Source organism: Athene noctua, chromosome 1 (assembly GCF_965140245.1).
Source record: "Athene noctua chromosome 1, bAthNoc1.hap1.1, whole genome shotgun sequence".
Taxonomy (NCBI): Eukaryota; Metazoa; Chordata; class Aves; order Strigiformes; family Strigidae; genus Athene; species Athene noctua.
The window spans coordinates 55,065,519-55,092,808 of record NC_134037.1 but is presented as its reverse complement, the minus strand read 5'-3'; the positions used below and the strand labels follow the sequence as shown (position 1 = coordinate 55,092,808).

The 27,290-nt window shown below is 38.7% G+C and overlaps 1 protein-coding gene across 2 annotated transcripts; it reads left to right on the top strand.

The window, feature by feature from the left end:
- Positions 1-1,544: 1,544 nt before the first annotated feature.
- Positions 1,545-26,098, top strand: HDAC2 (histone deacetylase 2). 2 transcript variants are annotated; one of them, XM_074896181.1, is made up of 15 exons: positions 1,633-1,771; positions 8,151-8,361; positions 9,789-9,901; positions 10,359-10,476; positions 11,392-11,466; positions 11,767-11,905; positions 13,929-14,070; positions 17,754-17,846; positions 17,954-18,062; positions 19,502-19,642; positions 21,450-21,558; positions 23,561-23,691; positions 24,569-24,724; positions 25,450-25,507; positions 25,717-26,098. In XM_074896181.1, the coding sequence occupies exons 3-15, from the start codon at positions 9,827-9,829 to the stop codon at positions 25,745-25,747; spliced, it is 1,377 nt and encodes a 458-aa protein (XP_074752282.1). In that variant the 5' UTR covers positions 1,633-1,771; positions 8,151-8,361; positions 9,789-9,826; the 3' UTR covers positions 25,748-26,098. The 2 variants fall into 2 exon arrangements, with proteins under 2 accessions (XP_074752283.1, XP_074752282.1); XM_074896182.1 differs by lacking the exon at positions 8,151-8,361 and having other exon boundaries at positions 1,545-1,771.
- Positions 26,099-27,290: the final 1,192 nt, after the last annotated feature.

Here is a 27,290-nt window from a genome sequence, read left to right as displayed (position 1 = left end):
GGTGTTGTGTGCATATATGTGGTTAATGTAAACTTATTTTACAGTTGGTTCTCTCTAACAATGTAAAGACAATTTTTATCAGGTACAAGGACCCAGCTTCCTGCTAGGTATCTCTAGGAGTGAAAATAACTTAGTTCTGGGAACAAAGATCTAACCTGTGTTTGGGCATGTACTGGTTTTGATGAGTGACATTGATAATACGTAGGCACTTATAGTCCAATATAAAGGTATGTTGCAACATTCAGGGTTTCTAGGTACTTTTAGACTCCAATATATCAAGGAACCTTGGTCAAGACTTCTACAATGAGTGTTAATTCCCTAAATATTGGTTTTTCATGTGAGTTGAAAAAACAGTAATCTTTTGTGTAACTGATGCACATCCATCAGACCTCAAGTTCTAACAAGTGTGAACCCCTATATAAATGAAATGCAAGAAAGCTGTTGTTACTGTCTAAGTATGAACGTGATCATGTTAACTTTCTGTACTTCTGTTTGTAGCTGAGCTGCAGCAGCCAGAGGAAACTGCTGGTAGATCTCAAACTAAAACTTGATTTGGCTGTCAAGCCCTTCATATAAAGCTACAATTACTTTCATCCTGCATAGCATGCCCTAATTTTGGAAGTAATTGCTATGTGTCCTGTGAACCATACTTATAACTCCTTCTAGAAGATGGACACTGAGCAGCAACAGGTCAGTAGGGCCCTTGCCCCATCAGGAGACTCCTGTACTGCATCAGCCTGGACCGTGCTCCAGTCATCTCTTGCCTCTGGTACCTGGTGGATGGGCAAGTGGGGCAGCAGATGAGTTCTTCTCAAACAAGGGTAAAAAAGTCTTCCTTCAGGCCTTTATTACCTAATAAAAGAAAAAACAAAAAGTTGTACGTAACTCCAGCACTAACAAAAATCCCCAACCGTTTTTGTTGTGGAAAACGGACTGCGTGACTTCTCACTCAAGGGGGCCACAGGAACGGAGACCTCCGAGCACGCACTGCTGTCGCGGGGAGACGGGCCTAGGGTGAGGTACCGGCCCCAAGGCAGAGGGATGCGCTTCCCCGGGGCCGGGCGGGGCAGCCCCACGGCCCCGGCCGGTCCCCGGGGGGCGGCTGAGGGGAGTCGCCGTGACTGTCAGCACCGGGCAGGGGAGGGCCCGCTGTTCTCCGGGCACGGGGGGTCAGCCGGGGAAGGGGGGTGGCTCCTCCTCGCTGCCGCGGCCGCCATTCAGAGCCGGGCCCGCACGGCGCCGGAGGGGCGGCCACTCCGCGCATGCGCCAGAGGGCGCCGCTGAGGGGCGGGGACGGAGCCCGACGCCCGCCGGCGGACTGTACCACTGCGCGGCGTGGGGGTGAGCGAGGGAAGCGCTTCCTCCAAGAATTCTCTTGCGAGGCCTCCCCGCTGGCTCCTTCCCTGCCTGTGTGTGTGACCAAGGGCCGAGCCCAGGGATAAGCCGGCGACAGACGGTGCTCGCTCCGACGCGTCCCCTCCGCCGCCTCCTCTCCATCGCCTCCCCCGCGGCGGCGGATTGGGCGCGCCCCGGTTGCTTCCCCCCTCCCGCTGCCGATGGTCGGGCCCGCTCGCTCTGCCCGTGGCCCGGCGTCGGGAGTTCCCGCTCTCCCGCGTCCGTCTTCTCCCGCCCCCTCCCTCCCTCCGTGCCGGCTCGGCGCTCGCCTCGGCCTCCCGCTCCCTCCCCCCGGCCCCGGCTCGGCCCCGGCGCGGCGGCCCTATGGCGTACAGTCAGGGCGGCGGCAAGAAGAAAGTCTGCTACTATTATGACGGTGAGCGGGGCCGGCGCGGGAGCGTGCGCGTGTCTGAGAGCGGGGGGAGCCCCTCCGACGGCCGTCTGGGGCGGCCTGACCCCGTCCCCCGCCATTATGGGCGCCCCCTCCCCCGCGGAACCAGCCCCCCCTCCCGGCTCCATGGCGGCCCCGGCCGGGGGTCCCCGCCGCCTCCACCTGCGCCGCCGCGCCCCGCTCCCGCCATCGGCCCTGCGCACCCGCGCCCCGCTGCGGGGCCGAGCCCCGAGGGCTGCCGGGCGAAGGGGAAGGGGCGGCGGGAGCCGGGGGTGCGGTGGTGGTGGGGAGTTGGAGCCGGGCGAGGTGCGGGTCGGGAAGTTGCCTGGCCTGCCGCGGAGCTGCTGCCGGGCCCGGCGGTGAATGCTGGGGCTATTGTTTGCCGCCCCCCCCCCCCCCCCCAATACTCCCCCCTCCCCCCCTCAAAAAAAAAGAAGAAAAGTTGAGACACTCCCCTTCATCCGCTAAGCACAGGGGCGTTGAAGTCGGTGCCGTGTATAGCTCCTCCCCTGCAAAAAAAAGTCTAGGCCATGTGTGGCTTCGGCACCTGGTGGTTCTTGCGCTGGGGCCTTCCCCTTCCTCTGGCTTTCCTGCGGAGGTCTGGTGTGGGGAGGGGGCAGGGAGGCTCAGCCCCCCCAAACGGACACGCATCCCAGCGGGGGTTTGGCTTCCACGAGCCTCTCTCCTAGCAAAACACGAAAGTTGCGTGCGTAGGTGTTTAATAATAGTGAAATTTGAGTTGCTCGCAGGCCTCCTAAGTTTGCACGCTTGTCTGATGGTAACTTGTGATCTGCATTGTCGGGCACGTCGAAAAAGTACACGAAGCTTGTGCTTAGTTTCACGTATTTGTAGCAACTTGTTTGTGGTTCTCTCTGGCCATAGCGGGGAGAACTTCTCGTTTTCTTCTTGAGTTTGCATGTGTTTTCCCTTTTTTTGTACTGGGAGGATAAACTCGGCAGTCAGATTAGTTAAGAGATTTGCTTTTTTTTAAAAAAAAAATGCCTCCCGTTGGAACAATCCTTTAAGTTGGCATCTGACACTGGTAGTGATAGTAGCCAGGAGACAGAGGTTGAGGCTCTTTGGCCGTAGCGCTTTGGTGTTTTCACCATTTTGGAAACGAAGATGAATGGCAAAACCCACTAAGGTATCAAAGGTGTCTGTTGCCGTAGCAAATCTGCCATTCTTTAGAAATGGCAGATCTTGTGGGGCTTGTCTTGGTTTTTTTACCACACTAAAGGAGGCAGAGTGGTGGTTGCCGCCCCCTTCTCTTTGTTGCTAGCTCTGGTTCTTTGTTCAGCCTAAAGGGGAAAGGAGGCCCCTGTTAGGGATAATTTTGGTGAGGCAGGGATCTTACTTTTCCTAGGGAAGAGGAATAACTTTTCGCCTTGTTGAAAGGAACACTGCGGTGATAGTTTAGAAGTTTTCTCTCTGCAAATGTTTGCATGGTTTCATTTTTTTTAATCAATATGTGTGGGTGGTTTTTTTTTAAATTAAGTCAGGTGACTGTAGTTTACTAGATATTGATATCTTCAGTTTTTCTGTGATGCCTGGTTCAGTGCTTGTATCAGACTCCTTTTACAGCCAAAAAGCTATTCTATTGAAGAGGGGGGACAAACTGGAGAAGAAAGAAGTTCGGAGGTGACAGGATAATGGCGACTTAAAAGGAGTTATAGCTCATATCTTGCTTAAATTTGTAGACTAGGGTAAATGCAGTTAACAATAATGTAGAGAAAGGACTATCCTTTGTAAAAGTGATTTAAAAAATGCTTCTGTGACAGTAATGAACAGATTTGGTATGTTTTTGATGTCTTTTTTTTTTTTAATGCCAGAGCCAACAGTTATTTTACACTTCTGAAAATAGAGTTATTAGAAGAAATTTTAGGGTTCATACCTGCAGTAAATATTTCTAATGCTAATTTGTGGTTCATTTGGCAATTCTGAGTATTTTGTAACTGTTCTACCAGCAAAGTCTTGAATCAAAGCAAGGGGAGTGTTCAAAGCCTTAAATAACCCAAAACCAAAAAATGCCAAGATATTTCATCCGAGGTAGTGGTATATCTCCAAGGATATTATAACTGAAGTTAATGACCATTTTTTGTCATAACTGTCCCTCCACAAAGACTTTCACTCCGTTTCTCTAAAACTATACACTAAAAAGTTAAAAAGTACTAGAAGCATATATGTGTATCTTCAGAGATGCATTAAATTTCTACATGTTTTTTATGAAACTCAGTGTGATTGTCATCTAAAGTTGCTTTTTTTCATTAGCCTGTCACCAAGGTTTCTCAGAGTGTACTGCTGTTAACATTTTCTGATAATTAATAGTTTTAATAGCCTTCACACTGTACTCAAAACCAATGACTTTGGATAGACGAAGCTTGATTTAATTTTCTGCAGTTTGTTCAGAATAGACTGTCAGCCACATCCAGTTTGCCAAATTTGCGTTGCTTGTGATAGTGCTCACATCGGAATTTTGTTTAAAATTTGAGCCAGTATACCATGGCAAGCATAAAACCATACAAATTAAAATACTTTAGTCATCTTAATCTGAAATATTTTTAAGAAATGCTTCTAATCTTAATATATATATATATATATATATGGCCATAGCTTAGTGAAAACTGTTCCTATACTGCTATCCATTATAGATATGAAAGGATATTGTAGCTTTTATTTTAGCCTCTTGACATGGGTCTTCAGGTTGTTGCAACGGTCTTGCAGCGTGTTGCTCAGGTAGTTCAGTGGCCTCCTCCAAAATAGGTATGTGTTGTACAGTTGCCCATAGCAATGAGGACAGGACCCAGATGGTCTTTCAAACTCTGTCCCTGTACAGCAAAGCACAGTTCTAGAGAATCACGCAGCAACTAGCATGGTTACAGTTAATAAGTGTATTTATTCCATGCCGGTGCGCTAGCGGTATTGTTTAGATTGCTGCTTGTGCGTAATTTAATGTGGGTGTTCAAAAGGCTCTACCTTCATGAAAAATTGGAGAGATCTGTGTCAGAATGTGGTTGGTTCCACCCATAGAGACGAGAATAAACCTGTTTTAATAAGGCAGTGTGCTACTATATTCAGACATTAAGTACATTGGCACTTCTAGTTTAAGTTCATCTTATCTGCAGATGTAAGCTTTAACTGAAGTATTTAATGGAAATTCATCAGTGCTTTGCACAGTGGCTTCCCAATGTGGTGGTGGTGACCAACCACTGCTCGGGGCTGGAAAGTCATAACTTGGCTGGTTTTCTGCTGTCTGGTTAATATTTAAAATCAGAACAAAGCCCCCAACCCTTCAGATGCCAGTGCAGTAATTTTAGGCCTGTTTGGATAGCTGTTTGTTGGACTGATCAGGCATTGTTGATCTTTTTTACATTCATCTTTACATAAGTTCACCCATTAGTATTGTAGAAGTCAATCTAATGTAACTACCACTGTGAAGGTTTTTTTTTTTTCCATGTGGTTTCCATTGTAGTGGTTAGATTTCTGCATTGTCTGCAGTTCTGAAATATCCCACGATTTCATGGTAACTGTACTTAAAATAAGGAGAGATGCAATCAGTGTAGATAAGAATTTCTCTATATCAGTTACATAATGGAATTTATAAGTTACAAAGTATCAAAAAATATAAGTAAATGTCATCTCTTGCAGAGCTCTATGTTCAGGCTGTTAAGACTTTTTAAAGGGTTTAATTTAAAGCTGTTATTTTTCTATATATTAGTAACTAAAGAGACTAATGTACTTTTTGGGAGACATAGCAGGTTTTGTTGGTTGTGTGTTTGTCAGACAGAACTGAAGTTCCTTTAGGGCATGTAGCCTCTTACGTATTTCTATATATTAGAATATTTAACATCCGTAGACCTTGCTCAAGTGTCAGAGAGAAGTGAGTGTCTAAAACTTATGTTCATCAAAAGAATCATGGGTTTATTTTTGATAGCTCTTCAGAATTTAGGCGAGTAGCTTCTATGAATTGAGAAGTAATAGGAGTTTTTTATGTATATTTGAACCTAGAACGTGACAGTGTATGTAACAATTTTCAGGTGGTGTGTTTCTGGTTGTGTGTTGGTATCACATTTTGTATTGTGTGGTGAACAGCGCAGGACAGTAAACTCATGCTAGCATTAAATTGGTGCTTGGTTCATCTCTTTTTAGCTAAGGATTCAACTTTTCATTGATTATGTTGTTACTTCTCAATGAGAGCCATTTAGGTGATACTTTTACTGGTGTAAAACAGTAAACTTCAGTCTTTGAAGCCTTGCTGTGAAAGATTAGTAATTTGCTAACTTTCTGCATATACTACTTTGCATTTTCTCTCCGCTTCCTCTTTCAGTTATGTTCTTTTCTTCTACACTTTCCATGTGCAGCCACACTGGTGAGTGATCTAAAATATGCTCATAAAACTTCTGTATGATTTTTACCTTTGTATTGACAAGTTAAGGATCAAGTACTTATACTACTGCAATGCTAGTCTTGTGCAGTTGACCTCGCTGTACCCATTTCTCATATGTATACACATACTCTACTCCGAGTTAGTCTGGCACTGTGTGCAGAGCATTTTAGCTCCGTCAGTGAGGGAGGTGTCCCATCCTCACACACACTAGCTCTTGGTACACCTTGCTTTTCTTTCCAGAGTACTCCAGTAAGACTGTGATATATGAAGAGATATATAGGCTTCAGGATCAGTGGATGAAGTATTTGTACCAGGAAGGGCACCTTTTCTTTCAGTGAGTAAAGGAGGAGACACTTTTGATACCTTTGTCTTCACCACAAGATGATGTCTTGAAGGTGGGTCCCTTTTGTGATGTGATGCTGGCTGGAAATCAAGGTGCTAATGAAGAAAGAGGAACATCTTGCGTACCTTTTCCTTCCCCACCCCTGCCAACGTACACATCTCAACAGTCCCTTGAAACTTAATGGTCTTTTTGCCCATATGTTTGAATTTATTTTTTTATGAGGCTAATGCTAAACACTCTTTTTTGTTAGTGGCGCTAAGACCTGAAAGATGTAAATTATATAGTCTGTTGCTAAAGCGTATTGATATGTATTGTTAGTCATTACTGCTGACCTCTAATATTGAAGGATCAATATGCTTCTGCCAGATACTCACCCACAGATCTTCTGTTTGATTAAATAAGCTCCCATTAAATTTACCAACTTGTCAGTTCTTTTAAAAGTTCTCCTTTCTCGTCAAAAAGAAAAAGTTAAAAGGTATGCTTAATTGATTGGTTGAATTTTTTAAAAAAAAGTGTACACTGCAGTGTATGGTATGTAGAATATGCTTTAATTTTGGATGTTTAATAGATTAATTGCAATACATCAAAGGATATGTTGTAAGTATATTTGGGAAGCTTGTTAATGTGTTTTTTTTCTCTTTCTTCATAAGGGAAAATAACAGATCTTACATTTTACATGAGATAGAAAGTCATTATTAATTGTCTGCTTCCTCATCCATCAGCTTTCTGAGTAAAATGTCAGTGATGACTGTACAAGCTTAAGTAGTTACAATGGAAATGACCTGTTAAAAAAAAAAAAAAAAAAAAAAGAGGTATGAAATACATACATGTTCTTTAAGCCACAAATGCATTTGGAATGAAGTTTCCTCAAAAGCTATGGAAAGTCACTATTGTCTTAATGTAAAAATTTTAAGTTCTTCCTAGCTTCGAACTTTGTAAATCTGGGACTTAATGTTAAGATCACAAAACAAAATAGGTAATAAATGGTTGGTTTCCATCTTCTAGTCATTAGTTTCAAAGAGCTGTGATAGATCTTTCCTAAACACCAAATTTGTAAGGTAAAACACTTGGAAATGGTTTTGCTGTGGAGAAGGAGTATGGTTATACTCTCTTAATACCTTTTGCTCTAGATCTGCATGTGACCAAAACTGTGCAGGCTGGCAGTAAGTGTCTGCAAGACTCCAGGTCTTAGTAACTGACAAGAAATACTAATCTTCCATTTAAACACCTAAATTAGGAGTAGGTCCAAGTTCTTCAAAGCTTTTAACGCTAAAACTTGGTATTTCCACAATTACGGGATGACTAAGAGCTAGGTGTTGAGCAGCTGTTTTTCTAGATAACTTCATCTTGCATCGCATCAGGACATACCTGTTTTCCTAAGTGTCCTTACTCTCCTTGTCACTTTGAAAACTGAAAGCTGGATTTTAGAATGCTTTGAGACTTAGAATCTTACTGTAATGCTTGCTTTTCTTGGTAGTTGAGGTTGCTACTGCAAGCTGAACTTTTCCCTTCCTCCTGAGCTGAATCTCGTGTTGAAAAGGTGAAACTGTTTTGAAGTGCTGCTGCTTCTTGCCTCTGACTAACAAAATTTGTAAAATAGTATAACATTGTGAAAATAGTGTTTCTTTCGTTCCCAGTGGGCAAGGCAGAACATATTGGAGGATGTGAAAGAAAAGTAAAAATTTCAAGAAGGTAAATCCTACAAGGAAATTTGGTCAAAAAGAAAAGAGGTGCTATTGCGAAGAGTTGTTATGGAATTCTCCAACTGAAGGCCACTGACAACTGGACATACCTTTTAGGCTTGTCTTCATTTCCGGAAACATATGGACTTCTAGTTCTTTTAAAATGGTTTGTGTCTTGGGAATGTCAGTGTTCAAAGTGGAGGCGTGTATGTTCTAACTTTACTCAAGCTGCGGGGAAAACTTACTAGGCCGTGAGAGCAGCCATTATTTTCTTGGAAATGAGTGTCAAATTTGTTATTTTAATCATGTGTCTAGTTGCTCTCCCAGTTTGACAGAGTTGGGCTAATCTGGATTACATGGTTCTGTTGAAGTACTGTGGATCTCTAGCAGCAGGTGTCTGGGCAATGTTTGCACATGTGGTTGCAGCAGTGAATCTGGAGCTAATTTACGGAATGTAACTGCTAGTGTCAGTAGTTAAGGACAATCTGAGGATGGTATTTTAAAATTAGCTTCTGCAAAATGGTAGGTTTTACTGCAGCCTCTGTTGTGGCATGTGACTATGTCATGTTCTACTCCCCTCTTAATTCCAGTTCTGTTTCCCGTTATTTTTTCTTCAGTTCCAGCCCACGATTTTCTTGACTCTTGATTTGAAACCACATCTTGTAGGCATCTTTGCTACCCCACTATTGTCTGTTTGTAGTAAAGGTGTTCAATTTGTCCTTCTTTTTGCCCCCTGCTTCTAACATATGATCTTTTATGGGCAGTTTTTCTGATACAGAGAAATGACCACTTTCCTTGCAAATTATTTACTTACAGCAACATATGATGATTTCTGAACATTGCCTAAGAATCCCGCTTGTCCAGACTGTTTTGTGGATTCAGTGTAGTTTACCAGATAGCTTTCGGATTGACTATGATAAGAAAGTAGCAGGTAGCCCTGGGGTATGAATAAAAAGGATAACTCACTGATAGCAGACTCAAAGCCCTCAATGGGCACTTAGGTAAACTTAAACTTGAACAAAAGGACTCAGAGATGTTATCTAGGGAGGGTGGTCTTGCTGATTTAGGAAGAAGACACATGGACTTTGCTTCACAGCGCATGCCCTGGAAAGAGCCGGTACCGTGAAGAAGACCACATACTTCTCTCTCCGCTTGACCACCTAAGACACTCATCCTGTTCCTACTATGCTTGCTCAGACTATGCAAATGACTTCTGAGAAATAATTATAATCACACCTATTCCCCAAACTAATTGTCATAACCTGGCCTTTCCTAATGAATATGTGTGCTTTGATGTAATAAATATTTGGCTACTTGCCAGAGACGGTGTGCAAGCTTTGTGGAGAAATCCCCTTGCACCCCTGCTGGAATAAACATACCTGCTTTATAACTCTGTCGGAGTTGTAGAGTTTGTTTCCGCGCGTCATTTCCTCATGGCCTTTTTGAAATAGACAGTAGGCCCTTTATTGTTTTTTTGTTTGTTTTTTTCTGGAATCATACGGGCTTGCTTGTTTTCTAAGACTGATTCTTTTAAGTAGCAATGAAAAGTCGGTTTGTATTATGATTGGCTATTCATTTGTGTAATATTAACAGGTGATATCGGAAACTATTACTATGGACAAGGGCATCCGATGAAACCTCATAGGATCCGAATGACCCACAACTTGCTGCTAAATTATGGCTTATACAGAAAAATGGAAATTTATGTGAGTATAAGCAATAGAATGTCCGCTGAAGCATTTTAAGGTATTTTTAAAGGGCTTCAAGTTTTCTCACACAAATGAACGGAGAGAAGTGGAAACAGAAAATACTTAAATAGTGTTTTCAGAGCTCTCAGAAGTGAAGCAGTATTTAATGACTGGTGAGGATTACAGAATGTTGTCCATGTCTGAAAGAAGTGAGGTAGAACTCCAGTAGAGAATTTTCACCAGTATTTTTATGACTGGGGGTGTGAGCTGTTGGAGGGACGTTGGGGTAACTGCAAAGAATTAATCGAGTTGTATAGTAACAACAGAAAATAGACCTTGCTCTATATAAAACAGCTCTACTATCAGTTTAACTGTTCTCCCTTCAAAGTAGATTAGATTTCGAGTTGTCTTAGCAAATGGTTAGCTGATTTTGCAGAGCACTCTGATTATTTCTATAACTTGTTTTTGTTATCAGCGACCCCACAAAGCTACTGCAGAGGAAATGACCAAGTACCATAGTGATGAATACATCAAATTTCTCCGATCAATAAGGCCTGACAATATGTCTGAGTACAGCAAGCAAATGCAGAGATGTAAGTGTCAACATTAGGCTAAATCTGTGTGTATGTGCTTTGATGGTTAGCATCAGAGGTATGAACATGGCTTAATGATGTGGGTGGGTTAGAGAAGTACTGTTAACAAGAGTGACATATGCCTGCCTTTAGCTACACTAATTTTGAGACTTTTCTATTAAAAACAGCCATCTTGGCAAAAATTCTTTTATGGAAGGATTTTTGCCTCCCCTTTCACAGGGTGTGTTCTCTTTGTGAAATAATGCTTTCTGTAGGCTTAATGCACAGATTAAACTTCACTTGTGAGTTGTTTGCAAAAATCTCTTAAAATCTGTTCTAATGCAAAATCTTTCTGACAAAGAATGTCTTTTAGAATAAAAGAGAAGTAAAAATATGTGAAAATGTGTTTAAGTCAAGAAAGGGAGTTACTCATTCCTGTTGGAGATATTAAAAATTGTACATTATTCACAGGTCATTCTTTCTGTTAATTTTTTTCTTTAATTATAAGAATAGGCTCAAACTGCTGCTAAGAATGCAGTTTGACAACTATTATATCAATTTAAAAGGCAGTATTTTAGCCTCTTTATGATGCTTCATTCTCAGCAAGTTATTTTTCCAGGTAATTGTGCATTTCTTAACATGACCTATGTTAATCAGCGCTTCTTCCAAAAATCTATAAGTTATCTAACTTCTTGTTAACAAGGAGGCAAAGCTTCCTGTGGAAACTAAAAAGAAAAAAAAAAAAAAGATAGTTGGAGTCATCTTGGATTGTAAAGACTTTACATTGTTTTCAGTGTTTAAAGTTTAGCCTGATAAAAATGGGGTGGGGGGAGTAGTTAAAATGCTGAATGAACTATGCATTGCATCTGTGTTATCCATGCATATGCCAGTGCTGTTGGAATGGTGTTTTTGAAAAGTAATACATTTCTTACACAGTTAATGTTGGAGAAGATTGTCCTGTATTTGATGGCCTGTTTGAGTTTTGTCAGCTGTCGACTGGAGGCTCTGTTGGTAAGTATAGGTTGTTTGCCAGCTATTTTGTAGCTTCATTATGTTTCTGTCAGCAACTTAAAACTTTGATAGTATATTTAAAACTGAAGCAAATATAAGTTGTTTTTATATAAAGAAATAATCAAATATCAGTTACTTGTTATAGCTCATATTTGACAGCCATATTTCTCAGTATTGGTAAGAGATCAGATCTAGGATCAACTTATTTAAAAAATAGTATCCTATTGCATGTGACAGATTTAAAAGGCCTTGAAATTTCTGATTGCACTTCCTTTAATTTTTGTGTATGTCTTTTTACAGCTGGGGCAGTAAAATTGAACAGACAGCAAACAGACATGGCTGTTAATTGGGCTGGAGGACTTCACCATGCCAAGAAATCAGAGGCATCTGGTTTCTGTTATGTCAATGATATTGTGCTTGCCATCCTTGAGTTACTGAAGTAAGTTTATTATGGGAACAAGATAAAATTACAGAAAGTGTCAAGTTCAATTATTTAAGTGTTTGAAAATATGGATTGCAATTATTATTTCAGTGACTTGTTTAGTTTCGATTAAGAAAACTCCAAGCTCTGACCAGTTTGACTTCAGCAATAAATTTAAAGTAAAATACAGGCAAGCTAGTAAGGTAACTTATAGGAGGTAGGTTTAAAACAGGTATTTAGAAGTATTTCTTTACACAGAGGATAGTGAACTTTTGGAACTTGCTGCTACAGAAAGCTGAAGGAAGAAGATGGCAACAGTAGATTCCAAAAGGAGATTAGACATAATCACGAACAAGAGATCTGTGAACGGATGTTAAAGATCCTAGCAACGATGCACAATCCATACGCTGTAATTCTAGATGGTGGGGAAGTACTAGGGTAGTAGACTTCAGAAAATGCACAGGCTTACATACTTTCGGTAAATGGTAATCTCCTGTTGCTACTCATGGGGACAGAATAGTGGGCTAGATGGATCACTGCCCTGACCCCCTTAGGGCAGTCATGCTCACAATCATACACCCATTTGGCTTCTCAATATGCCTGCTTGTTTCCTATCATTTGAGTCTATACTAAACTAAACAGGCATATTCAGGGGAGATCATGCACTGAGCTTTTTTGGATTGTTACATGAATTACTGTGGCTGACAGGAATAAATAATGAAATAACAGCTGTGCTGCTGTGACTGCAAAATAAAAAATGAGAGGGCTGCTGAAAAAGTGATCATATAATTAACTTCAAGCAGTAACGCTTCACTAAAATTTAAAATCCTGAGTGTTACTTGTACTGTTTTAGGGGACTCCGTCCTTTTTAATAACAAAAATCTCATTTTTTACAAAAAATATTTTAGGTATTTGACTCTTGCGAATGGAGCATCTGAGTCTGCTGGTGAGGGATGGGGAAAGCAGCTGTAATCTAGAAGTGTTATTTAAAGATGGAAAAAGTTTCTAAAGACACTAACAAATAGTTAATATTAACATTAAGACATTCATTTTAATGTACAGCATGTATTCAGAATCTGTCTCTGCAGTCTTAAGAAAAGTGGTATGAATTTCTGTGGTCCAGTCTTTATGCATATGAAGGAAGGCAACTTTCAAATAGTTATGGGGCATGTAACCATAGGAAACTGTTCCATTCAGTGTCTTGTTAAGGTAAAAGTTTTAGCCCACCTGAAATTATGGCTGCTCAGACTCATATTCTTTAGCACTATGCAAAGCATGATGAAAATGCATCTCCTATTGTTGATAGACTTTGTTCTTTACTGAACAACATAGAATTTAAGGGATACTTACTGTTGTTTCTAATGCTCTGAGGCTTCAAACAAACAGGTTTCTTTATCCATCTCAAAGATAGAGTGATCTAAAACTTACAGTATTTAAGGAAATAGTAAGCAGTAGTGTAATAATTTCATGCTAATAGTAAGTGTGATACACTTGGAAACAAGAACGTGCCTATCTTTACAAGTTGCAGAGGTAAAGAAGAAAAGTTGGTGGAAAATAAGTATTTAAACTTATTTTTTGTGGGCTTATGAAACATGGATTATTCCTGCTGTTTGTAGTGTGCACTAAGAGATGTTTTAGTGCAGACTGTGTTGATAATTACTGAGAAGGCAGAAAGAAAGGCTCTGTGAAAGGAGCGAATTCAGCAGATGTGAACAACAGAAAGTGTGAACAGAAACACAAGGTATAGCTTCGACAAAGGGATACAACTTGGGGTAAATTCTAAATACACTACATAAGTTACTTATTTTGATGAAGATAAACTTATTTTCATTATTATGCAAACTGTATTGAAAACTAAGAGAGTATGGTTATTTCATCCAAAATCATCAAAATGGTCATAATACTGGATTTTAGTGTTTCGGGGTTTTTGGTTAGGTGTTTAGTGGTTAGGGGTTTTTTGTTAGGTTTTTCCTTGTTGAGTATCGGTATATTATGAACATAACAGATAATGATGATTTCTCATACATTATTTTCTTTCTAGATATCACCAAAGAGTGTTGTATATTGATATTGATATCCATCATGGTGATGGCGTTGAAGAAGCATTTTATACCACAGATCGTGTCATGACAGTATCATTCCATAAATATGGTGAATATTTTCCGGGCACAGGGGACCTTAGGGTAAGGTCAAACATGAAATTTCATTAGGGGATAAATTCCCTTTTACTGTCTTCCTTGTGGATACTGTTTTAGTACTAGGTTACAATAACTACGTCTATAGTTACATGTCTATAAGCAGTAAGTTTTCAGAAAATATGTTGATCTAGACTGATTTGTTGAACCACCTTAGGAAAAAAAATGCAGGATATTGAGGAAGTAAATTATTCACTTCTACACAAAATCAATACCTTTACCTCTCGATAAATTTTCTGATTTTTAGGTCAAATATATGATTAGTTCACTCAGATTTTGGAAATGTCCCTAGGACGACAGTGTGGTATATTTATTGTGGTATATGATTATCTGTACGTTTCAATTCTGCACATACGGTGAAAAGTAGCTGTTTCAAGGTCACATGGCTTCAAAACTTACTTCAGATCTTAGGATAACTTTGTGCCAGAGCTTTATAGTCACAAAGCTTCACTTGCAACTTAAATTTACAGTGTTCTATTTGCCTAGTAATACAGTTGGCTCAGTTTTAGAGTATTTCTTGTGTCATAAAGCGTGTTTTCGAGTTCTCATAATGCTCACTGCAAGAACTTTAGCATGCCCCACAGGCAGTTGTGTACTAAGCCTTATAGCCAGTTTGAGGGAGGGAGCATTGGCCTGTGAAGAATTATCATTTAAGCTGTTGTAGACTGGCAAAGCTGAGAATGGAAATCAATTTTCCTGGCCCTTCATATTAAGTTAGTCATTCCTCATGTTAGCCTCTTGTCTGTTAGCACAGGAAATTGTTTCACTTTACAATTTGGAAGAGTAGTTCCAGTATTAGGATTAATATATTCCTAGCTTCAAACTCTTAAATTAAACATCTTTTTATTGGAGGCACTTCTAGGATAAGTCACTCCTCCGGTATTAACAACTTTAAACATTAGTTTGTACTTACGGTTAGTAATTTTTTAAAAAATTTAAACACTTTGAAGAAGTTGACCTACAAAAATGCTGCTTGAGAAATAATTCAGTATTATCCTACTGTCTTTAAATTGGTTCAAGAGGTGCAGGTATTTGTGTTTCTGCTAATATTCCCGGAATTTGTGCTCCCTGGTGTGCTGATGATACCCAGAGGACACAGAAGTAGATGTAAGTTGAGCTTTAAATCAGTAAAGTGCTAAGTGTTCATTTCAGTGTTGTTGGAGCTGAATGCTATTACAGTTGTTAAATTGTGTTCTAAATTGATTTAGGTAGAAATCAAATTAGGCATTGTTTTTTATCCATGTGGTTTAACTCGACTGGCCACAAGGTGGTAGTGGTGCTTCAAACAAAAAGCAAGTCAGACCAGAATGTTTTATCATGACAAGCTGTTGTTGCTGAATTTGGCTAGAAATTTTTTTTGAAGGGTTAGATATCTTGGCTTTTTAGAAACAGCACTTCTTATTGACAGAGAAGTCTATGGACTCTTCACCTCACCACACCCAGGACAAAGAATTTAAATATAATGCAGTTGAAATAAATAGCAGAATATTGTATGTTACTGGGTTGGGTTTTTTTAGCAGTGTCGGTGACAAACTACCTCAGGCATGGTAACTTTTATTCTGTGCTTTTAGCTAGTATTTTGAAATGAGCATTGTGTGCATACAGACTTCAGTAGACTTTATGGCAATTTTTACATCCCCACAGGAAAAACCCACTAGACTTTTCCTATCCCCAGAGCTTGCAAAGCTAAGTGAGCTAATGGGAGAACTAATTCTCCGAAAAGTCAGTGTTCCTTCTGGAGGCCAGTATTGTGCTGCTTGCTTCCACTCAACTTGATCTGCCATTGCTGGTTATTTACATCAAATTTAACAGCCAAATCTTATCTTGGTTTTTGTCAGTGGGCTCCATTCAGGCTTTGTTTCTGTAATTCTTTAGTTAGTTGTCTAGTTTGCTGATCAGATTACGCTTATTTGATGCAGGAACAAATCATGCATCAGCTGATGATTTTGTGGTTGCAGCTCCATCAGCGTAGCTGAATCTCATGGAGGTTACGTAGTTCAGTTCCATTCATCCATTTTATGCTTGAAGCTATTAGGCAGTCTGAACTTCCAGTGTCCTTAGTAAGTTATTTTGCTTTCTACACATCTTAGATGATAGCACTCACCTTACATATACATCAGTAGATCAGTTGAGACTGCAGTGCTACTTCGAGGCCCAGGTTCTGTGAAGAAATTTGATCTGTTGATGAATGGGCAACTACCAGAATACTATATTGTTTCTTTAGTGTTTATAACCAATGCAAGTATCAGTTAGGAAAAACATCCATTGAGTAGCTCAGGCTAAAAGTAATTACCCTGTTAAGTGGGAAATAATGTAACATTTGGTTTTGCTATATTTTAGGATTAAATCAACTTAATGATTGATTTTTCTTTTTCCTTTAAATCTGGAAAGCAGTGCATTGTCACCTCAGAAAAATCAGCATCTCAAAGCCAAGGTGGTTCACTTTGGGAGATTTTGGATAACTGTCATGCTCCAAATCAGCCAGAGCTGAGTTCAGCAGGGGACTTCAGTGTCACTAATCTTGCAAAACTGTGAGATGTCGTTAATGTGCTGGAAGTGGGGGAAAAAAGTCAACTTTTACCACTGTGCCAATGCTGCATTGGCCATTCATCCCTGTCCCCATGTCTGTCTGTTCCCTCTCCTCCCCTCAAAAAAGATAGTTACTGGAAGTGACACATTACTGTTGCATTCTCTGCTAAGGAGACTTTGTTTGGGAAAAGGAAAAAGTCCATGACTTTCTGTAGCTAGTGTCAAGAAGTTTAGTGTTTGTATTGCTGAGCCATCCTACTGGTGACTTGCAGTTTTTCAAGCGTGCTGGACCTGAAGTGTGCTCTTTTGGCAGAACTGCTGCTTGATAATAGTTTACAACCAAACTGAACAGGTTAAATATTCTTGTCTTCCCCACTGCACCTTTATTAGTGTCAGAGAACTGCTCTGTAAACTGGATCAGTTTCTGTGTGTCTTGGTGATGAGCTAACGGGAGGAAATTGGAATGTGTGGCAAGTAGGAATCTTTAGGTTTTAAGCTGATCATCAAAACAGAAGTGGATGGATTCAGGGTTTATTCACTTGATTTTCTTACAAAAAGTTTTTTCTTTTAATACATATGTTGTCTAGGAAAGCTGGTAAGAGAGACTACTACAGTTCCTGCCTTGTCACCTGATGGAACTGAGAATAATCTGCAGTGTTTTTTCTTTAAAAAGTAAATTTCTTCAAGGGCACCTATAAATAGTCTCTGTTTGATTTTCTTCTCTCCCTTGTTCTGCAGCTAGTTCTTCATCCTATGTTTGGAGCATAGAATACACTTTTAAAAACATTAAGTCCACATCTTCTATACAGCAATGAAAACATGCATATCACCTTGCTCTTTTTGGTTTTCTTGCTTATTTTTGCCTAACTTTTTACTGGGGTAAAGTGATCAGTTATGTTTTGTCTTTTTGCCTTAAATCTTCGAATTAAAAGTCAAGTGTGCTTACTGCAAACTTAGTGTACAATTCTTACACTTCAAAGTTATTTTATGAGAGAATGGGAACCAACTAAGGTACTTCACCTCTTTTCTCTCGCATACATGAATATGGTAAAAAATAGCTCAGGAGACTTGTAGACTTTTTTCCATGATACTGTTATGTGTTTCTATGTTTGTAATAAAGCATTTGTCATCTTTGCTTATAGGACATTGGTGCTGGAAAAGGCAAATACTATGCTGTCAACTTTCCAATGAGGGATGGTATAGACGATGAATCATATGGACAGATATTCAAACCAGTGAGTACTTTTTTTTTTTTTAAGCTCCCTGGAAAGATGATAGTTTCATTATGTGAATTTTGTTTCATAACATGTATTAATGACTTGCTGTTTTATATTGATTACAGATTATATCCAAAGTAATGGAGATGTACCAGCCCAGTGCTGTGGTATTACAGTGTGGAGCAGATTCACTGTCTGGTGACAGGCTGGGATGCTTTAATCTTACTGTTAAAGGTAAACATAAAAGCGTGTGTTTGTTGTCTGTAACTTTTTATTTAGTAGAAACCTATACCCTTCATACTATTTTTCAAGACACTTGCATGATGAGGACTGGAGTCAGAAAGGTTTTGTTCATTACTATGATTAATCACATCTTTCTTTGCTGTACAGGGATGTCTAAAAGAAACCCAGAAGTTGCCTCTTTCTTTCAGTCCATCTAAAAACGTTGAGAAGTTTGGTTTTCCGTGTTCCTCCTAGCCACTCAAGTCATTCCCTTTCTTCTATGCATAGATTTCCATAGCTTTAAAGCAACATCTGGAATGACAGGAGTTGTCCTACTGCAATGCTTACTATCATGGGCAAATAACAAAACTAGTGGTTCACTTAGTAGGACTACAGATACTAAACATCAAACACCTTGTTGGGTGTAAAATAGGTACTACTGAAATGAGAATACTTACTGCATCATTAAATTTATAGTGTTGTTTGTTATACTGAACCTTATGTTAACACTTATTAACATTATAGAATTAATTTATTTTAATAATACATTTTTACCCAAAAGCGTGATTGTCAAAATTAGGATGAGATGTTGTTAGCAAACAACAGAAATATCACTATTATTATTAATAATAAAAATAAATAATAACAATTTTAAATTAATAATTATTATTTAAGTGATAAAATGTCAAAGGTATGTTGAACTTCTGCTAAACCTTGAATCCAACCTGTTTGAGTCATTCACTTTCTGGGTTTTCTTGGCTTTGTGTTTTCTTAATGAGGCAATTAGAGTTCTGTAGGCAACAAAATGCAGTATAGTATCTGTCGGGTCTGCAGTGTTTCAGGGTTCTTTTCTTGATTTGCACCAGGTGGCAAAGCTACTTCAGTTGCCCATACAGCTCAGATTTTTTTCCATCTTACATATCTTGGAAACCAAGAGAGCTGCTGCCTCCTACAGATGCCTCTCAGTATGCTGTATCTCCCTGGAGTGTCTGGGCACCAGTTCACTCTGTAAGCAAGACTTAGCAACCTCTAATACAGGTTCAAATTTAGAAATAGAAAGGACCAAGTACTGTTTAGCTGTTTTCCCTTCTTCCCCCATTGCGTTGACTGAGAAATTGTCCCTAGATTTGTCACTGTATATTGACATTGTTTATGAAAAGTCAAAATGCTAAGCATTCTAAGAGAATTTCAGAACAGCAGCAATAGATCATCATGCAAAGTCTCTGAATACTGGGGGTGGATAATGTATTTTGTATATGTCTTATCTGTAGGTCTTGACTTCTCGTGAGGTTGTGCTTAGCTCTAGGGGGAGGCAGTTCTGTTTTTGCTTGAATCAATTCAGTTCTTACTTGATAAGTGTGACTGCATATGTCTGATTAAATAGTTCATTATATATTTTTTTGTTTAATAGATATTTTGCATATATTGTCAACTCATTTTGTGTTTGACAGGTCATGCTAAATGTGTGGAAGTTGTAAAGACTTTTAACTTGCCATTGCTGATGTTAGGAGGAGGAGGATATACGATTCGTAACGTTGCTCGATGCTGGACATATGAAACTGCTGTTGCCTTAGATTGTGAAATTCCTAATGGTAAATATTAATACTCAAAGCTAATATTAAATAATCATGGGTGGGTTTAAGTAAACAGATATCAAATATTTCTATCACTAACTGTAATGCATCAGTTTAGAATAAGCTGTGTAGAAAGCTATTGTTAGGATGTAGCCAATACATTTTCAGTAGCTTATGCACTAAATAAACTTAATCTTTCGTACCTTAGCAGAAGCTTTAAATGCTTGAATCATTTTTGGAAAATTCAAAACATGTAAAACTTACAGAACCTTACTTACAATGATTTGTAATATGCACATCATCAGTATGATGGAATATATACTGTGTTTCAATTGTAACAGTGTAGACCTGTGTAAGTTGGGCACCACGGACATAGTATTCTCAAGGAATTAATGAGTATGCAAGTTTCTTCGTTGTATCTGTGACTTAAAAGTAACTGTGAAAGTATATCGACTTGACGCTTCCATTTGACTCAATCTTGGCTATACAAGCTATCTTAAAAAAAAATTTAAAATCAAAAAAAGCAATAATAGACTTCTTTTGAATAATTGGATAGTGAAGTAATTTCTCTGAGGAAGATCCCCAAAGATCCTTCACTCCCTTTACTTCTGGCCAAATATGCTTCTGGACATGTTTTTGGAATGCCTTTTTATGAAATTATTTGGATTGTTTTGTTGCAGATTGGTCCCTGGCAGTTTTCTTGTTGGACTGCAATTTTGCTGATAACCTTTTGCTATTCATGTATCCCTTGCCAGATTTATAGTGTTTCGGTCTGACTTCAGTAGAATGCTGTGGTCAGTGAGAAAAGAATATTTGGACAGTATCTTTCAAGATTTATATTTTCCATTTTGCACGTCAATATATATTCTTTGTCAGACAAAGCTTTTGAAGAGACAGTAGTATTTCCTTATCTTGGAACTCTTTTTCCATCAGCGTGTCCCATTCAGTGGTTATATATAAATTTTTTGGGATTTTTTTTTTTATATTCCTCATAACTTTGTGTGTGTCTGTCATCTTTAATCTGTTCAGAGAAATAACAGTGCATTTCTAAATGTTGCAATAGCAACTTAATCTTCCTGTCTCCTTTCTATCCACCTAACAAGATCGCTCATCTTGTAGTAATCATAAAAAGACAAAGGGGTCAATTAGAAGTGGATTTCGGTTTATTTCTTCAGAGTTCTATGGGTTTTAGATTTCTGTTATTTTATCTGGGAAGATACAGTCCTATTCAATATAAAATGCTACCATTTTCCTGGATATGAAGTCTTCATCGACTTCACTTTGGTGATGAGATGTTCCAGTCAGGGAACCACCATTTGTGAAGATACAAAAAGCAGGGGAAAGGGAAGGGGAAACGAAAAGATGTTGGCATCACTGAACCACTGTACAGCGCTTACCATGGATATTGAACTTGCTGTGATCTTCAGCCTAGTAATACATATTATATGTTTTATTGAAGGAATATTTTGAATGGCTCACTTAAACCTTTCAAACTGGACTAACTTTGAAAACAGCTATTCTAAATAATCAGCTGATCTTTTCTGCAGAAGTAGGATTTTTTATTATTATATCACATTTGTTACTTATGTTGTTCCAGTGTATGTCCTAACATGATTACAGTAGAACTTGCTCTTGCTCTTTGTATTTTGCCAACAAATTTAAGTTTGTCTATTGAATAATTTAGAGGAAAAACACTGAAAAGTTCAGGCAGTACTTATTGCTTACCTAAATGTTTAACTAAAATCTTGTCAAAAGTAGTGATGTATTTAAAATGTTTAAAATCTTTTCTGGGTCACAAAGTTGTCTTTTGTGTTTTGGTTTATAGAGTTGCCGTACAATGACTACTTTGAGTATTTTGGACCAGACTTCAAGCTTCATATTAGTCCTTCAAATATGACTAATCAGAATACACCAGAATATATGGAAAAGATCAAGTAAGTAGTGATTAACTTTCTATCAAGTAGGTCATGTAGATGACGTTTCTCCAGAGGTTTAATTGTTAGGCAGTTTTGAAAACTGTATGCCTTTCTGTTATACACTAAAGATAAGTACTGGATAGATTTGACATATTTTTCATTTCTGTCAGAAGAGGGACTTTTGAGAAGTCTGTTTCTACCACAGTATGTATGTTTATGAAGTCCTATGACTATAAATACGAAAATTTAAGACTTGAGTTTGGATTTTTACTTTTTCCAGCAACTAAAGAGATTACTGTTTTACTTGGCTTCCCATTCTAATTTTGTAGAAAGTTTATCCTGCCAGGAAAGAAGCTGGTATGCTGTGATGATTAGGATTTCTAATTCTCAGTTCCACGTCTAAACATAAACTGAGATTGTCGTTCTTTGTAGCTGTCAGCTGGAAAAATAAAAAAGTCACATGTGAGCTCGGACATTTACAACTGTGAAAAGATAGCAATATGTGTGCAGGCAATTGACTGTGGTTAAGTGCTCATTGCCAAGCTGTAGCGGGTATGTGTTTTTAGCCTGTGCCTCTTTTGATACTTAGTTTATTCCTCCTCACATCCTGAAGCTTTGATTGTGAACAAATATTTTACTTCAGGGATGGAGTAATGCATACATACAATCAATTCTGTACTCGACTGGTAAGACATAATTGGTTAACCAGAAGCACTCTTTGCTGAAGTGGCTCTTGTCCCTGCTCTGGGTTTAAAAGAGTAAGTCCCCACCCCTGCCCCAAGTTTAATGGGCTGTTAACAGTGCACAGGAATTGGTTTGGTTACTAAAAATAGCCGAATAAAGATGTGAAACTAGCTGTATACATTTGCCAGTACTGCTATAATCTGTAAAAGTGTCAAATTGCAAAAGTCACCAAAGCAGTTAAAATACTAATTTTTGCAGTAGCTGGTGTATAGACAGTGATTGGTGTTTTTAACACAAGTATATAAATCACCCTCAAATGGAAGGGTTTAATTTTGAATAATGTGCAAGGGGGGGCGGGATAAAACACCTATTTTTCATGGATGCAATTCTATCAAATTTCTTGTAGCAGTATAGTGCTCCAGCAGGTGATCTGCCAGGCTGCTTGCTGTATATTGTGTATTGTTGAGTTGTGGTGGTTCGAATAGGCTGCAAAACTTGCTTCCTGTTTAACACATCCTTGGGCACCGATTGTTTGTTTTCTGTTGACAGAGATACAATCTCACATCCTCATATTGGCACCCACAAGAAGAGCAGTGACCCGACATTTCAGAGACTCCTCCTTCAGTTAGTTGTATGCTTTCCCAGAGACCTGGCTTTAGGGGATTCCCTGAATTGGCAAAACTGTTTTGCCAGGTCATGTGATTTGAACAGAGGCAAAGACTGTAAAGATTCCAGAAAAGCACCAGTTGCCCTTTAGCTCTTCAGACTGTGCAGAAAGATGCTAAATTAGTTATTACAAATGCTTGTCAGACCTTTCTCTCTACTTGTACATCTTTGGAATGATGGGTTTGAGTCCCAAGGGAAGCCCAGTGTCCTTCCTGTTCCTGTGCTTGGTGCTTTGGAGTGTGGGATTCATCACATCAGGTTGCTTAGACAGGAGAGAACTTTCCTCTGTTTTCCTTGAAACAGCCAGTAAGGAATTTTATCCAGATGGATCGCTTTAGACCCTGACATCATTGCTGCATGAAGTTGGGAGGGCTTCATGCTTTAAGCGTATGACTTTCTTTCTAAGAAACTAGAGGATAGTTTATTATCTAACTTGATACTCTAGCTTATTACAGAGTAATACTGTCACTTGGAAGTACACTGTGGGTACTGATGATCTGTTAGGGATGGAAAACTTTCTGAACTTGGCACTCCTTTTTTTGGTTTTATCTTTCAAAAATAATGACTCTAAAGGAAAGCAGGTTAACTTTGAGGGCAGAGTGTTCAGAATTTAATACAAAATCCAAGGAAGCGATACTTCTGTGTAGTAATAACTTTCCTTGTCTTGCAGGCAGCGCTTATTTGAAAACTTGCGCATGTTACCTCATGCACCTGGTGTACAGATGCAGGCCATTCCTGAAGATGCTGTTCATGAAGACAGTGGAGATGAGGATGGAGAAGATCCAGACAAACGCATTTCTAGTAAGAAATATCTTTTCATGATGCAGCATGAGTAGAGTCTTTTTTAGATTTTAATTGTTCAGAAACTTGGTCCTAGTAGTGCAGTATTGGAAGACTGGCAGTTTTGTTTCCCGAGTGCAACGTTTTGCCACTGGTCTGCCAGTTTTGCTGTTCTTAAGGTGGAATCTTCACACAATCTGAACCTGTTAGAGACCTAAAGAAGTGCTGAAATAACTTGGGGTTTTGTGTCTTAGGAAACATTCTAGCTATTTGATATCTAAAATAGATACTCCAGAAGTCTCAGGTGAATTTTAACTAAAGGAATACAGGACTTAGCTTCTGACTTTTGCTATATACAAAAAAGTAATGTTCCTCCTTGATGTAAAGTGAGATACTGTGTTTTCAAAAAGATTCTTTTATTTGCTTTTTTTGTTGTGAGAGAGGTTTCCACACTTGCAACACTACCCTTCACTTTATTACCGTTAGCCTTTGTATGCACAATGAGTTGTTCTTCAGCTATAGCTGAGAGTTTCCTGCTTACATTTAACCTTTTTGATGGTGATTGGAGTATTTCTATAACCTTCTATTGGTGCACTGTCCATTTTCTCAACTGTTGAAAGCATAATGTTTTCTTCCATGATTAGTTTTCAATATTTGAAATTTATTTGCTACATGTTAAAATACTCCCACCCTCTCCCTATGTCTCTGTAAAGCCATTTTGGAAGCCACTGTGAGAGTCCCAGAGTATCTTGAAAGATAGTATTTTTATCTATCATTTAGTTCATTGGCATTAATTTATTATTATCTTACTACTCATTCTTGATTTGATAATTCTTCTTGATTAGACTTATTGTAGTTGGTCTTTCAGCTCAGTTAATTTCATAACTCTGAATCCTAGTTCGAGCATCTGATAAGCGCATAGCCTGTGATGAAGAATTTTCAGATTCTGAAGATGAAGGGGAAGGCGGACGACGAAATGTTGCAGATCATAAGAAAGGAGCAAAGAAAGCCAGGATAGAGGAAGACAAAAAAGAGACGGAGGACAAAAAAGCAGGTAGGACTCTGGTGTGATTTCATCCTATATTTTAGAACTGCAAATGTCAGTTCTGTCGGGAGAAAGATGCATTTTTCTGTTAACAGTTAATTAGCTGTTGAGATGATGATTTGTTTTTTCCATCATATTTTAAGCGTTTATTTTAAATTAATACGATTCAAGATAGAGCTGTTCACACTAGAATAGTATTTTCAGCCAAGGGTTATTGTGGCTTCCCCACAAGCTTGAAATCTTAGAGCCAGGGATTTGTATAGCTTAATGAAAATAGGGATAAAAATATGTTAAATGAAGAGTTTGTTCCTATTTGCTTTTGTGGGGTAAGCCACCTAGTTTTCTCTGAAACAGAAGCTGAGTAGGGTTCTGGGGATAGTCTAATTCCAAGGACTTAACTTTTTCAAGAACAGGCTACATTTTAGGGCTGCAAGACTACCACAAGGAGCTCAGGGGAAATCCAGGTCTCATTACTACATGCCATCATTATGGCCAGTGAGAGAGACTTGCCTTGAGGTATTTTGAATCACTTGGCATTGTGCCCAGATCACTCCTTTGAATGGATGTATTTAACACTGTACCTTAATATATAACCAGTGACTTTTAAAAGAAGCTAGTTCCCCCTGGCTAAAAGTATATACAAAAAAATATAACTTGGTCATGCCTTTTTCTTCGGAAGTATTTTAAGGGTTTCTTGAATCTTTTGGTATATTTAAAACCTTGTTATTTTTCAGATGTTAAGGAGGAGGATAAATCCAAGGACAGCAGTGGTGAAAAGACAGATGCCAAAGGGTAAACACTAACTAATGACTAATTAATGTCACCTTTTTGAAGAGTTTATTAAATCAGTACTTTACAATATTTTAAATTCTGTAGAGATCACTTTCAATTCCTCATAATACTAAAAGTATTTTATACTTAATGATAGTAGTAATTCAAAATTACATTTCTAAAACAGTTAATAGAAAAAATGAAATAACTTTATTTTTGCTTTTGTACAGAGCAAAATCAGAGCAGCTCAGCAATCCTTGAACAAAAAATAGCCTCTCATCAGTTGCAGAACATAATACTAGAGTTGGAGAATACCTAAAAGAAGAAAAGTTTTCGTATTGAGAGAGACTGCTGATTTCATTTTGTACTATTTGGCATGGACCGTATTTATTTTCAAACGGCTTTGTTCTGGTTTTTGGCAAGTTGTATTGTGAGTTTTCTAAATATGAGGCAGAAACTCCTTTCTTCACCATGCTTTATGTAATAGTATTTAAAAATGGATGTGAGTTATTATGTTAAATGTCTAAACTGATCTATTAAAGTAATTTGCCTTTCCTGAGCTGATTTTACCTTTTTTGTAATTTTATCTTTATTAAAAAAAAAAGAATCGTACTTGGTTGTCTTTTGTCCATCATTGAACTAGAAAGAAGAACTCCATATAAATTAAGCAGACTTATCTATGAGTAGCTAGTGGATTTAAATGGATAGCTGGCAAATGCACAAGTTGAACTATGTCGCTCTCATCGACTCCACACGTTTCAGTGGCTTCTGCATGGCACCGTGCACCACATGGGGTGCAAACAAATGCCCAGGAATACGAGGGCATGAGATTTGAACAGATTGAATTAATGGGCGAAGAGATTTTGGAATAAAGTGGTTGTATGAACTCATATTTTAATGTAAAGGTTTAAAACTCTGCAATCACATACCTTGTACTGTCCAAGAACCTTTCCCACCATTAGGATCTACCCAAAAGACTTACTCATTTGCTGTTCATGAAATTTGTATATGGTCTTCTTTCAAAGCTTGGAAGTGAAAGTTTGGGTTTAATTTAGAACCCATTCTGATTTTTTGCAACTGTGAGCAACATAAAACTTTGTTCCCCTTAAAATGAAAATGTTTTAGAGCCTGTCTTGTTCTTTGATTCATTTAGTTAGTTCTGGTGCCTGAATTGAAACAGAAACATGAGTGCACGTATTCCATTTTTTTTTTATCTACAACAGTTGTCTTACAGGTTGACATTCGATGAAATGCACAAGCTTTGGTAACAAAATTTCAGAGTAGTGGGCACAGAAGTTTGCTGAACTGCTTTGCTAACCAATCTTTCCTTTTTTAATAAAAATTAATCTTACTAATTTTTTACATATTCTTTCTCCTTTTCATAAAATTCTGGGATTGTGGTCTGTAGCCTAATTAATTTGTGTTAAAATTCCAATCCACTGCTTTGAATTATTTGTGCATTTGTTCCGTCCAAAGGGTATGTGCACTGAAGGCTCTTCTGAAGGCATATCATGTGTTGACTAATGTGGCTTTTTTTTCCAGTCAGAAAGAATAGCTTTCACTAGGACTATTTGAGTACATAGGAGGGGGAAAAGTTCTGTTTTCTTAATGCCTTTTTAGTATATGGTTGGTTTTTAGGTTTTTTCTTTTAATCTTACTTTAATCTTCCTGAACATTTCATCTTGGAGCCTTCTCTTCCATTTGGACTCTTGGGTAAACTTAGTAAGGGTTAGATTCTTAAACGTGCAGGGAGAGATATAGTGGGATTTTTTGACACCTGTGTAGTGCTGTGTTCCTCGTTCCA

Coding starts and splice junctions, on each gene's coding strand:
- HDAC2 (XM_074896182.1), top strand. CDS start 1,720: ATGGCGTACAGTCAGGGCGGCGGCAAGAAGAAAGTCTGCTACTATTAT. Junction 11,467..11,766: donor GTCGACTGGAGGCTCTGTTG/GTAAGTATAGGT, acceptor GTCTTTTTACAG/CTGGGGCAGTAAAATTGAAC. Junction 18,063..19,501: donor CTTTAATCTTACTGTTAAAG/GTAAACATAAAA, acceptor TGTGTTTGACAG/GTCATGCTAAATGTGTGGAA.